The sequence below is a fragment of the Protopterus annectens genome, chromosome 7.part0, assembly GCF_019279795.1.
Source record: "Protopterus annectens isolate FY-2018-M chromosome 7.part0, PAN1.0, whole genome shotgun sequence".
Taxonomy (NCBI): domain Eukaryota; kingdom Metazoa; phylum Chordata; order Ceratodontiformes; family Protopteridae; genus Protopterus; species Protopterus annectens.
The window spans coordinates 327,284,226-327,297,957 of NC_056739.1; the positions used below are offsets into that span (position 1 = coordinate 327,284,226).

Sequence of the window (13,732 nt, forward strand, 5' to 3'; positions counted from 1 at the left end):
GAGATCTAGTATTTTGGCCTTCTATGTCGTGTGATATTTAGAAAGTACTTCTGTATGTAATGGTACAAAAACCGCATCAACAAAAAGACCCACTTTAGTTAAGCCGGACTCCTGAACAACCTTGGTTGACAGTAGCCACAGATATCTTCAAGTGGAATGGTCAACATTACATGGTGTTAGTAGACTCTTATTCAGATTGGTTCGAGATTGACCTACTTCCTCGCCTAACTTCCAATACCGTCATTAAGTTGAACAAACATTTTTCCCTGCATGGTAGTTCGCACGGAGTCATTTCTGACAGTGGTGCACAGTTTACAAGTCAGCAGTTCAAAATATTTGCTGAAACATAGGACTTTGTTCACATTATAAGTAGTCCTGAATATCTGCAGTCAAACGGCTTGGCTGAACATGCAGTTCAATGTGCAAAACAGCTGTTAGAGAAATTCAGATATGACAATACTGATGTTTTTGTAGGGTCTATATCATATGAACTAAAGTTCATATAATCGATCGGTCTGATGAGCGAAAATCCCGGAAATCGAGATGCATGCTGTGGGATTGCAGTACAGTGAAGATTATAGTATTTGCCCTTTCCTCGCTGTAGTGCGATCTCTGAGTTGGAATATATATTTAGCGAGGAGTGCAGCCCCCCCACAATATCGTTTTCGATTTCCAAGATTTTCCCTCATTAGAGTGATCGATTTATATGAACTTTTGTTCATATAATATAGACCCGTTTTTCCAAACTTGCTTAATCTCTGCAACATCCCCCACGATAATCTATTTGGTTCACCTGCCCAGAGACTTGTGTCAAGATAAACCAGAACCACACTGCCAGTTGGTAAGAATTTGTTGGTTCCATGTGCTAAAAACAACAAAGCAGTGAAAGGCCAACTCCTGAAGAAGCATTTGTCATAGAAGTCCTGCTATGGTAAAAGCAGCAAATCTCTCAATCCATTAAAAGAAGGAGAGATGATGAGGATGCAGACAACAAAAGGATTTGATCAGATTGGACTTGTGAAAATTGGCGTGAAGAACTGAGATTGTACATCTTGGAATTGCAGGGAATGGAATTTAGGCAGAATCGGAAGCATTTACTACAGGTGTCCGAGCCAGTGTTACAGCATCTTGCCTGTAATAGAGACTCTTAATTCTCAGAGTGATTTGTCCAATGTTCCTTTTCCAGAGGACATTCCATCAGTTATTCTTATACTTGAGATATAGTCATTGGGGAATGTTCTGCTTTAGGACTTTCAGGAATATTTTCAAGACCTAGCCCCAGATGCACAGCAACCTGAACATGATTGCTTGTTTATTATTGTCTGTATAATTTGCATGCTTATTCATATGTCACTGTGAATGTGAGATTAACAAAGGAGGAGGATGTAGATCAGAGTGTGTGATGTACCTTTGAGAAGCATTCCAGTCAGTGGGCAAATGCATACAAGTACTGAGCAAGAGTGGTATTTTGAGTGAGCAGCCAGAGTGAAAGCATGTATGTGTGTGACATTCAGTCAGTTCACCTAAGTTTAATGGTCCAGTCATCCATCCTGATGTGTTTGTGTGTAATAAACTACTTAAACGAACACCCAAGTCTTATTGTCTTATTCAGATATACAAGACTGATGACAGCGGCCACCAGGAAGGAACTTTCCAACAAAAGTTCCTCTGTCCACTCCCCCCCCCCCCCCCCGACAGAGTCTCGGGTCAAGGACAGATTTTGAAAGCATGTCTACGCTACAGGGACCTTTGCCTTGAGGTCTCTGAACTAGTTAGCACTTTTCACCAAGTTGCAAAGGGATCTGAGATAAAGGAACTCTTGGATACCCTTGCAGGATCAGTGTCTGAGGTGGTGACCTTTCAATCAATATCTAATTCATCCGTGAGCCTGATTTCTAGTGTGGCAGAAGGAACCTCAAGGGCAGTGGGTTCAGGCGTAGCCATCAGGAGACGCACCTGGATGTGTTTGTGTGACTTCGTGGAGCCTTTTAAGTCTATGTTCATCAATGCTCCTTTTGATGGAGCCTCTCTTCTTGGCCCCAAAGTAAAAGATACATTGTTCAGGTGTGAGAAGGATGAAAAGACCCTTTCTGCCATTGGTGTGCATTTTTCCTCCCCCTCCAAAGATCCTTTTCTAGGAATCACTAGGGAGGTGGAAAAATATGGTTGAAGAAATAGTAAGGATCTTTTCAATACACACATTGAGTGTCTTACACCAGAGACAGAGAGGGAAACTGAAATGGTAGACATCACCCCTTAGAAGAGGAGGCCTGCAAAATCAAGAGTCCAGAGATTGATTCATTGGTAAACCCTTTCAATGCTCCTGATCGGAGGCCTGATTGTCCCCCTGTGGAGGTAATTTGGGGTAGTTTCTCCCTGCACCAGAGAGCCTGGCTAGAGCTAACAAAAGATACCTTGGTGCAGTGGATTGTATCCAGTGAATATGTAATTCCATTTTCCCTTTATCTTCCAACCTCCAAGAAAATCCCCACTATACCACCCAATCAAAGGGATCAGGCAGCCATATAAATATAAAGGCTGCTTGACAAGAGACATCCAAGAGGTTGCCCTGACCAGAAAGGATCCCGAACTTATTTAAGATTCTTTTTAGTGCCAAAGAAAACAGGGGACTAGAGACCAGTTCTGGATCTCAGCAATCTAAACAGATGTGTTTGAAAGATAAAGTTCTGGATTGTCATGGTTCAGTCCAGTCTTCCATTTCTAGAAAAGGACAACTGGATGGGCTCAGTCGATTTCCAGGATGTGTACTCTCATATAAAAATAAACAGGGGATCCAGGAGATTCTTGGGCTTACGGCTGGGAACCAGTCATTATCATTTCAGAGCAGTGCCCTTTGGCCTCACCACAGCCTCCAGGGTGTTCACCAAATGTATGGCAGCGATAGCAGCTCCCTTGAGACTGCAAGGATTCTGTGTGTTTCCTTACTTAGATGACTGGCTAATTACCACTCCAGCCAGGCATCAGCTCATTATGGCAAAAGACGAGTTCCTTCACACTTGCATAAGATTAAGAATAACCATAAATTTCAAGAAGTCAAATCTAGAACCAACTTAAATTCTAGAAAGGTCAATATTAGCCTCTCTTCTCCTTTTCAGAATTCAAACCATAAGTCACAAGTCAACAAAATACTTTACAGTACCATCAACAAAATACTTTACAGTACCATGATCGCCAACCGCTTAGTATTACAAGCTCTGGGATCAACGGCAGCAGCGATAACCCTTGTTCCACTAGCCAGGTTTCACTTGAAAATTCTCCAGTGGATGCTCGCATCTCAGTGGCCGATTCTTCATCCAGTCAGACCAGGTATTACAGGGGTCATCTATTTGTCCCCTCACAGCCCAAGGCCATAGTGACCACGGACGCTTCCTATTTAGAGTGTGTGTGGAGGGTTATTACCTGGGAAAGACTGTCAAAGATGTATGGTCCCCCGAAGAGGCCAATTTGCATATCAGCGTTCTAGAGTTTACGGCACTGCTTTTAGCATTGCAAACCTTTCAGGATGCTCTCCCATCAGGAATGATTGCAATTCAAATGGACAATGTCAGTGGTTTGGTACATCAGCAGGCAAGGAGGAACCAAGATCATATCCTCTCTGTCGAGAAGTGCTAAGGGTGTGTCAATGGGCAATATCTTCCAACCGCTTTGTTAGCAACGCATGTTCTGGGGAAGTCTAATGTGCTAGCAGACAAGTTGAGCAGGTGTGCATCATTACCTCACGAGTGGTCCTTTAATCAGAAAGTGGAGGAACAATTCTTCCACAAATGGGGCCATCCTTAAACAAGTGCAGCAGCTACTTTGCTTTGATCTTCCCACAGGGGGGAGTCACCAAGAGATGTTCTACTCTATGATTGACCCCCCCCCCCCCCGGATTGCTGTACGCATATCCCAATTTTCTCTGATTCCAAAATTCCTTCAGAGAGCTGCCAGGTTGAAGATCAGAGTTATTCTCATTGCTCCATTTTAACCTTGAAATTTTGGTTTCCCTTCCTGTGGCCTCATAGTTCACCAACCTTGGATTCTGGACCCATTTCTGGACTTCTTGTCTCATCTAACAGGCATGATGCATCCGGAGCTTGGAGGCCTCAAGCTGACAGCTTGGTTTCTCCAATTCCAATAATAGCCAGACATATATGCTATCTTCCCCTGTGTGTCACATCTTGCTATCTTCCCTTAAGCTGTCCAGTAGGAAACTGTACATTGGTAAGTGGAAAAGATTTGTGCATTGGTCTACTCCAAAGGACATAAATCCTCTTTCGGCACCAGTTGATCATGTACTAGAGTTCTTGACACAGCATTTCAGTCAGGGGGCTAGCTCTTCAATAGTGAAAGTTCAATCAGCAGCGATTTCTAATTTCCACTATAGATTTGATGGCCGCTATTTAGCTTCTCATAAACTGTGTAAAAGCCTTTTTGCTCAGCACAATTCTTCTTTAACCTCATTTTAAAGATCCCAAGCCACCATGGGACCTCAATTTGGTACTGTAGCCCTTGATTCTACCACTCTTTGAGCCTGCCAATGATTGTGACCTAAAATTTTTGTCTTGGAAGACCTTATTTTTTAGTTGCCATCACATCTGCAAGACGAATTTTGGAAATTCAGGCTTTGTTGGCGAAACCTCCATATCTTATTTTTCATAAGGACAAGAGTATTTTTACGAACTAATGCATACATTTTGCCCAAGGTAGTATCCCAAGTCAACATCAATGTATTAGTCTTCCATTATTCTTCCCAAATTACTCCAGCAAAGGAGAAGATTTACTACATTTGCTAAATGTTCATAGACAATTACGTTTTTACCACCATAAGACAAAAGATATCAGAAAAACTGATCAACTGTTTGTTTCCTTTGGTAGATCAAAGTTGGGCACACCTGTTTCTAAAGTCACTTTGGCTAAATGGCTTACTAACCATCTCCTTTATTTATAACAAGACAGGAATGGCCTTACCATACAAGGTACAGGTTCATTCTAACAAAGCTGTAGTTACTTTAGTCTTCCACTTAAGGACCTCCATGGATATTTGCTCAGCAGCAACTTGGGCTTCTCCTCACACTAGGGGTAAAGCATCTTTTGGCTCAGTGGTGCTCAGGAATAACCTTCCTTGAATCCACCCAGGGTTCTAAGTGGCTTGAGACTCTGTCCCATCAGTTGAGGACTGAATGAAAATTGATAACATCAGATAAAGTTGTGGACTCCCCATAACATTCCATCTTTGTTGTTGATTTTCATTCCTCCCCGACTCCTCTCACCAACCCCCAACCTTTTTGGTTCTCTCCTTTTAAGAGAGCGAGAGAATGTAACAGTTTGGTTGCATGTTTATGCCTTTACCAACTCCAGAAATGGCATTGCCCCTTCCTCTTTCAAACTCCTGTATCCTTTCTCTTCATCCAAATTGGACACTTATATGTATAAGTTGTAAGAGTATATCTTTTAGTGTTTGCAAACAAGATCTGAGGTAATGGGGAGGATGCATTATGGGTAAGGGAGAAGCTCTAGAGTTTTGGATTGCCACGAGCTTTTACAAGTGGCCGAGTCAGATCTGATGCCTTGGATCCGAACTTGTCAGTCAAGGAGGAATGAAAATAGTCAACAGAGATGGAACGTTATGGTGAGACTTTTTTCTTAGGGTGCAAGGTTTTTGTTTTGCTATGCTCCCTGTAAAAAGTTTTAAACAAAAAAAAGTCATGCTCTCATGAAACTATTTTTTCTGTTGTCTAAGGCACTTTTGGTGTGGTCTGTTGGTCAAAAGCTGCACTGAAAGCAATTTAAGAAATCTGGACAGTCTATTATTCATGTGCATCAGGGAACTCGCAGTGACTGGCTGCAAATGTCCAAGTCACTACTTGTGCTGAAGATCAGAAGTAACTTTACAGGTACTTGCAGTTTCAGATCAACAGACTTCACAAAACATAAAGACAAAAACCGAAATCAGAGTTGCAGTTCAGTTATTTAGTATGTAAGGTTAGCATATGTATTCTTACACGCATGCAGGAAATTAATCACAATGTTCACTGGAACGCACAATAATGAGAAGATTAAAGTCACTTTTGTAAATAGCATTGTATTAAGGAAGTGATTTATATTTTTTATTGGCACTGTGTAATAGCAGTAGCCGACTTTTCTGTTTGGGTATTGTAGGATTTGCCCACATCCAGTTGTGACTCCTTGTCTAATAGATGGTAGAACATTCCATGGGCGGCGCAGTGGTGCAGCGGTTAATGCTGTCACCTCACAACAAGAGGTTCTCTGGTTCGATTCTCTGCTTGGGTGCCTTCTGTGCGGAGTTTGCATGTTCTCCCTGCATTCGCGTGGGTTTCCTCCCACATTCTAAAGACATGCTTCTGGAGCATTTCTCCCCGGGCCTCCACTTAAAACAGGATCTGTGGAACCTAGTCGGACTTTCCCAGTCAACAAATGTTAAAAAAAAAAAAAAAAAAAAAAAAAAAAAAGTTCTTGAAACATGGTCAAAGTAAACAGAAACCCAAAAATCAGTAAATGACACATGAAGCATTAACTAATAAAACACTGGATGTACCAGATGCTTTCAAATGATAGGATGAAGTTTGAGCTAAAGGGCAAATTTAGCTGATAGAGAAAATTGGGAACAAACTTCAGTTGTGTAATGGTGAGGAAGATATCCGGTCCAGCTATGTTAGCGATGGAAGTAATATGCAGAGGTGTGATTTGAGTAAGAATTTAGCAATTGTATTGTAGGGGATTGAAGTTTAGCAGTAGGAGGAATAGCTAGGGAAAATATGGGAAGTATAAAAAGAATGATGGCGCCAACATATCTTGTGCGTTTTTTCCCTTCTGTCTGTATGCATGCAGGCATCTATGATTTCACTCTAGTAAGGGACTATACTTGGTTATCAAATATACCGTTGACTTTTTAGTGTTAGCCTTTTGGATCAACTGTGATTTGAAAAATACTTTTGTAGTGATGAGTAGTTCAGTATCTGCATACCTTTTGAGGGGGGGAACTGAGCGGAGTACAGTCCTCTGCTTATTATACCAGGTTGTTAGAGGTGCAGTTGTATTATCATTCAAATTGTTGTGCAATCTTTCTTTCCCCATTATTCTTATTAAACGTCTCACCTTTTTTAGTAGAATGCCTTCCTTCGCGTGACATAACATCCATGTCTGACTAGTGCATTACTGTTAGCGGATGTGCAGTGCAGCTCTCTTAACATTCGTTGCCTTGCATGTTCATTTCTTGCCACTTCTACATTACTCAGTTGTGTTTCCTACCAGTTGCCTGTTACAACATTTTATACAATTATGAAAGCATGCAAATGTATTATTTTATTTTACATTTTGTTGGTTTAATGATGTAGATGAATCATGAGTAAAATTGTTGTATCCTGTACAGCCAGGGCTATAATTTTTAACATGTGATAAGCAAGTAGCCGCTAAACATCATCCCCTTCATTTTTTCTCGTCTTAGATTATCACCAGCGACAATTAACAGTGAATATGTTAATTTTAATCAAATAAGATGGCTTGAAACACTAATTCTATTTTCTTAAAAATTACGTAGGAGATGACACTACTAGAAAATACAATGAAAAGAAATCTGTTCAGGTCAGAAAATAATAGAAATTAATTTGTGAAATGGGTGAAGCCAAGTTTATCACCAGAACTATCATCAAATGTTTTTACTTAAAACGTAGCTTTCTAGAAAGGGTCTGGACTAATCTAGGTTGGTAGGAATAATGCAGCGTACCAAGCAAAAGTGCAAGGACTGGAAGGCACAGACATCCAAACACAAAACATTCAACACATACTACCAGTTTCTTTTCTTTATTGGAATGACCACTGAAGTGAAAATACAAACAGTTTCAGTCACAAAGACCTTCCTTGTGACTGAAACCAGTCTGTGTATTTTTACTTGGTGGTCATTCCAATGTAGAATTCAAGATACTGGTGGTGTGCTGGATGTTTTGTGTGTGGAGTTGTAGGGAATGAGTCATGCTCCCTGTGTTGAAAGAGGCTGAACTCTTTGTTGGTTTGTATGAAAGCTCCATAAAATGACAGTCTGAATGTCTCTCATGTCTTTGGGCAGGATTCACTGACATTTGTAGTCTGACCTGTTTTTCCAGTGATGTCGTGTCCCTCTGTTTAAGGTTTAGTGTCTTGTTCACACTTCCTTTTTCAACATGGGCATGAAATTCAGTTTTTCTTGTCACTTCAGAAATGTTTGTCACATGTAGCTTGAGTGATCAATAATTTCCATTTGACAAATATTTTCAAAACTTATATTTTTACTTTCAGAAAATAGTTTCGCATTTAGGTTTGGAAGGCTGTTTAACAAGTTTCTTACTTCTACTAATGTCAGGTACATATGCATGCGGTAGACTCCACAGCTGTAAAAAAACTTAAACTGTGGATTTTCTGTCTATGAATTCTGTATAGTACTCATAATTGTGAACATATTCCAGCATTAAGGAAGCAGTGTGGATATCAGAAGGTTCACAGGTCATTAGTGTGAGAGCAGTACGTGTGTCAGAAGACTCTAGTACCAGCAGTGTGGGTGCAGGTACTTGGGTCATAAGGCTCATGTGCTAGCCGTGTTGGTGCAGTACTGATGTCAGAAGGCTCGCAAGGCTCTCATAATCAGCATGTGGGCTCAGTACTTGTGTCAGAAGGCTCACGTGTCAACAGTGTGGGAGCAGTACTCCTGTCAGAAGGCTTGTGTGTCAGCAGTGTGGGAGCAGTACTCCTATCGGAAGGCTGGTGTGCCAGCAGTGTGGGAGCAGTACATGTGTTGGAAGGCTCGTGTGCCAACAATGTGAAATAGTACTCGTGTCAGAAGGTTTGAATACCAGCAGTGTGGGCACAGCACTTGTGTCAGAAGGCTAGTGTTCCAACAGTGTGGGAGCAGTACTTGCATCGGAAGGCTGGTTTACCAGCAGTGTGGGAGCAGTACTCTCGTCGGAAGGCTGGCATGCCAGCGGTGTGGGAGGAGTACCTACATTGGAAGGCTTGCATGCCAGCAATGTGGGATTAGTTTTCGTATCAGATTTTCTGTCTCTTAATGTTTGTAGTGCTGTGGGTTAAAATGGTGGTATGTTACTGCATTCTCTATTCATGTGCATCTTCCTAAAAAAATTACATGCTTTCTTCAAAGCATTGTTTGAATATGGTATTTAGTAGCCCAGCCTGTGTGGAACTCCTGTCTTAATTTTCCATTTTTTAAACTGGACAGAGCCTATAACTACCTACATGCCATTAATATAATATAACAGTAAGATATCTTTATTTTTACTTGCCATAGTGTTCAGGGCTGTAGGTTTCAGTCTTGTCACTGTATCTCATTTATAATTGGAATGGTCAGGAATAGAGAGGCATGACTTGCAGATATACAAGGTATGTGGAGGCTTGTGTGCATATTCCCTCTACATCAACATTTTGCTCTCTGGTCTCTATAGTCATTCAGCTGTTGAGAAAACCAATCCATTCCCCCAAGAAAAGAAAGCCTTATGTATGTTCAGGCTTTCCAAATGGTTGTTGCCAGCATCTCTTCCCTGCCGACAGTTTAAGTGTATGAAAGTATGAAATCTGATATTCCTGGAATTGGAAAGGAAAAATGCTCATTGTAATGAATTGTTTCTGTTGCAGGGAACCCTTATTTTGTTTTGCATGATGTATACTGAATCTTCTCTCACTGTTATGTTCATTGATCAGATTATTTTTTTTATTGAGTTTGCTTCATCATTGCTGCTATGCCCTCCACACACTCTTTTATACACTTTAATGTACCTTGTTGAAGCATTCTTTTCTTCTCTCCCAATCGGTGTCTTGCGTGGTGGTGGGGGTCCTCTTCTTTTCACTTTTGTGGGTGGGTTCTCTTCTTTTCAGGGTACTTAAACTGCATTACATTTTCTTGGGAGGCAGAAACAGGCGGTAAAGCAGTGAGTCAGTGTCAAGCACAGGTTGAGTTTAACATTCTTCCTCTGTCACATGCCTTTGTGAGTACTTCCATGAATTCTGCTTCTACAGTTTATTGTATTGGTCCATATGTGGCTGCAGCTCTCTTGATGAAAAAGTACTTTCACAACTCTAGGGATTAGTTAGTCTTTTCAGTTGGTTGCCGGTGTCTTTTCTTTAGATGACCCTTCGCAGCTGCTTCGATCATGTGTAACCGTTTCATGTCCCTGTTGTCTAATGTCATCCATCTACCTACTTAACTAAATAAACTACTAGAAACTTCAACAAGGTATCTTTATTCCTTCCACAGAGAAGGTATCAGAGTGAGAGCCTCCTTGATGTGCTAGCTAAAGTGATTTTATCTGGACTTTTCCTTTATACTCTGTTTGTTGTCTAGTATAGGTCTCGTATGAGAAGACTTCAGCTTCTTTGTGATCATATTCCTACCCCTCCATCCCAATTGTCTAGCAGCAACCTGATGTCCTTCCTGGTATCACCCTCAGAAGGTATGTAGTACTTTTACTTAAGTATGCTTTGACAAAGACCCCTTAACATAAAATGAAAGCATCACCTTTTTTGCTTATGGTGAGCATCTCCCTGAGGATACACCCCAGTGTTCTGTTTACTGGTGCCCCGATAACATCACTGTGCTGTGGTGGTCTAGTCCATCAGAGTACTGTAAGACAAACAGTTTTCTACTTTGGCATTGTTGACATTTGTGCACCTGTGGTTAACAGTCTATTTTCCACAATAGGTTGTTGCTGCTCTGGAAAATCTTGGTCTTCTCTCTTCAGATCTTTACTACTAGCCATTCATTTCTGATGATCATGGCCAGCTCCTTAGGTGTGGCATTTACTATTTAAACTCTTGACTGCCTGCTTTACAGTTAGTTTGCTGTCTGTTTAAGACACCTGACATTGCTGCTACATTTGTTGTGGTTTAATTAATCTTTAAGATCTACATGACAGATTTTGCTTTCCTATCAGCAGTCCTTCTGTAGCAGTTTTGAAAGTTTGTGGTTGCTGTTGTGTTCTGGCTTAGATGTGGATGTTATTCTAGAACCTCGGGCCTTTTTATAAGTTTGAGACTGCATTCATTCATGTATTTTGATTGTCAGTGTCTGCAGTAACATTTTTCCTGTACCATTTAGACTACACAGGAAAACTGTTTTTATTGAGCCATTTGTTGGATGACTGTTTATCTTAAAAGCTGTAGTGCTATGGAGATAATTTAGTTTTTGATTGCTGCTTTTATTTTTTTTAACTAGGGCAAATGTTTATTTCCTTTTGGCTTTTTTTTCAGGTTATCCTTGTCCTGACAACATTCCGTGTACCACTTATGGTTGTTACGTTTGGGCAGTCAAGACTCTATAAGAGGTAATTTTTTTTTTTTTCTAATTAAGGTAAGAATTGATCGTATGGTAGTTTCTGGAGAATATTAGTCTTAAGAGAGAGGTTTTTTTTTTTCATTTTTCATTATACCTTGTTATAAATATAGAAACCTCTTTTTGATAAAAATCATATGAGAAATGTGGTGAAAATAAGGGTTATAAGGAAACTGGTTAGCAGAGTAGCTATGAAATCTGTTGAATCTATGGAGCTACAGAATTTTTGGCTTGGCTGATAATCTGTGCCAGAAAGTCATGTTCCTTAATTTCTTTGGTGTAGTAAGAGAGCAGGTGGCTTATGTGATACAGTGGATGCAAATCTTAAAATTTGGAGAGAATAAAGTGACATGATTTTGTAAGATGGGCCTGACTGTATAAGACTGATAGATAGGGGTTTATTTATTTTACAGGAGGAATTTGGGAAAATGATTATACCAAATTTCTGCTAGGGTTATTTTAGAAGCAAGGAAAAATTGGTCGGAATTTGTGGAAATGGACCATGTCTGTCTTTCAAAAAGGAGGATAGAGACTTTGGTAAATGTGTTAGTATGTTTGCAGCTGGAAAACAGAATACAGATGATGAAAGGGGCGGGGGAACTGTTTGTGTTACAGATAGCAAATGAGTAGTGAATGCTGTGGTGGGAAATTCTTGTGCAGAACATTTAAGTTAATGTAATGGTGAAACTGCAATCAAGCAACACAGTGGCAGCAGAGATCTACAAATTATGGTTTATAGTTATTGATGCATTAGTAAGTTGGGGGTATTAGAAAGGTGGAACATACAAAAATATTTTTGTACCTCACACTGGAAAGAGGACAGGACATTACTGAAGGGGTAAGACAGATAACAGATGGACATTCCCGCCAGAGGAAAAAACGTTAATCCTGGCAGAAGCAGTAGGTGCAAAGAGAATTGAGCTGACATTACGTGGTACCTGTGTGTATGCCTAGTGGGAACATTGGCATCTTGCATTAGAATGTGTTTAGATTCAGAAATATTGCCGGAAGGAGAAATGTTCTAATAGATGATTTGTGTGCTGATAGACAATGATACTGTACTATAACCTCATCTCGTGTCATAGCTAGTTATTGTTTCAAGGAGCCTCTCTGAAGCGATCTTTAAGGATAATGATGTAATGGACCTAATGCTGTCAAATAGTTCACAGGTTGAGGAATACCATGCAAAAGAAGCCATTAAGAGATTTTTTTTGCCAGGATGTATCATGGCGTATTCATTTGTGTATTTATTTATTTAGTCATTTGACATTTGTTTACCAGGAAAGTCCGACTTGAGTAAATTAAAAAAAAAAAAAAATTACCAATTTCAGCAGAGACCCAGGGAAAAAAGCTTCAGAAGTATCAGACAGGTCTACAGTTGCAATAAATGTATATGCAGTATAACAATAATGTACATAAGGTAAGATAAAGTATACAAGTTAAACAAATTACATATATTAAAAAATAGCTTTTACGTTTTGACAGTTTTTGAAGCATCAAAGTGGTAGTTGCAGAGATGGCATGATGCTATAACTGCATGCAAGTTTTGAATTAATATTTTTAACATTATATAGCATCTCATTTAGACAATATCCTATTTAGACTGCAGAAAGTATATTATCGCTCAAAACCATTGACAGAAAATGTAAATCATAGGATTATATGACATAGTACTAGTAAAATTCTGTTTTAGTAATTTGCAGGGAGGTAGTGGAATAGGAGGTGGAGAGCAAAGAAAGTAGATGAAGATAAATGTGAGGTAAGGAGATTTATATAAAAAAAACTTTGTAAAGAGGGAGGGCTAGTGGGGGAGTGGAGAAGAGGCGTGAGAGTAGGTAGATGGAGTGACGAAAATAGAGGAGAGAGAAAGTATAAAGGATAAATAAGTGGAGGAGAAGAAAATGGTGTAGATGGGAGAAGTAAGAGAAGTAACATAGGAGCTGTGTTTTAATAGCATTGTTAGATGCAAGCTGGATGGTAAGAGATGGTAAAAATAAATACAAGAGAATAACCTATTTAGAAGAAGAGCTGGAGTTGTACGTTTTTATTGGATACAAGATTTATGGTAATCAGTTTAGAGAAAGAGGGCATAAAAAGATAGAATTTAAGGCTGTAGTTTTCACCAAAAATTATGACTTGATGCAATATCGTCTACTACTTTATAAAACAAGGGAGATTATAAAAAGGGGAGGGTGTCAAAGGTCTGTCTCTGGGAAGTGCACACTTATTTCTGTGGACTCAGTAGCTAGTAATACCAAAAGATGAAGTGTGAAGTTTTTTTTTTTCTTCTGTCAGTCTGATTATCCCCCCCTTTTCCTGTGATCACCAAGTTCATGGAAGTGGCAATGGATGATAGTTTCTACCTATGCTTGGGTTTCATTAATTGTGCAACTTGCT

General features: G+C 39.9%; 1 protein-coding gene across 2 annotated transcripts in view; it reads left to right on the forward strand.

The window, feature by feature from the left end:
• Positions 1-13,732, forward strand: part of SORT1 (sortilin 1) — a 941,002-nt gene that overhangs the window by 277,872 nt on the left and 649,398 nt on the right. Inside the window, exons 1-2 of one of the 2 annotated variants that reach the window (XM_044076884.1) lie at positions 10,397-10,457; positions 11,254-11,327. In XM_044076884.1, coding sequence (XP_043932819.1) covers positions 11,290-11,327 — 38 coding nt within the window. In that variant the 5' untranslated portion in view covers positions 10,397-10,457; positions 11,254-11,289. Of the gene's footprint in view, positions 1-10,396; positions 10,458-11,253; positions 11,328-13,732 lie in introns of those variants that run through there. The other variant, XM_044076883.1, reaches the window with a different exon arrangement.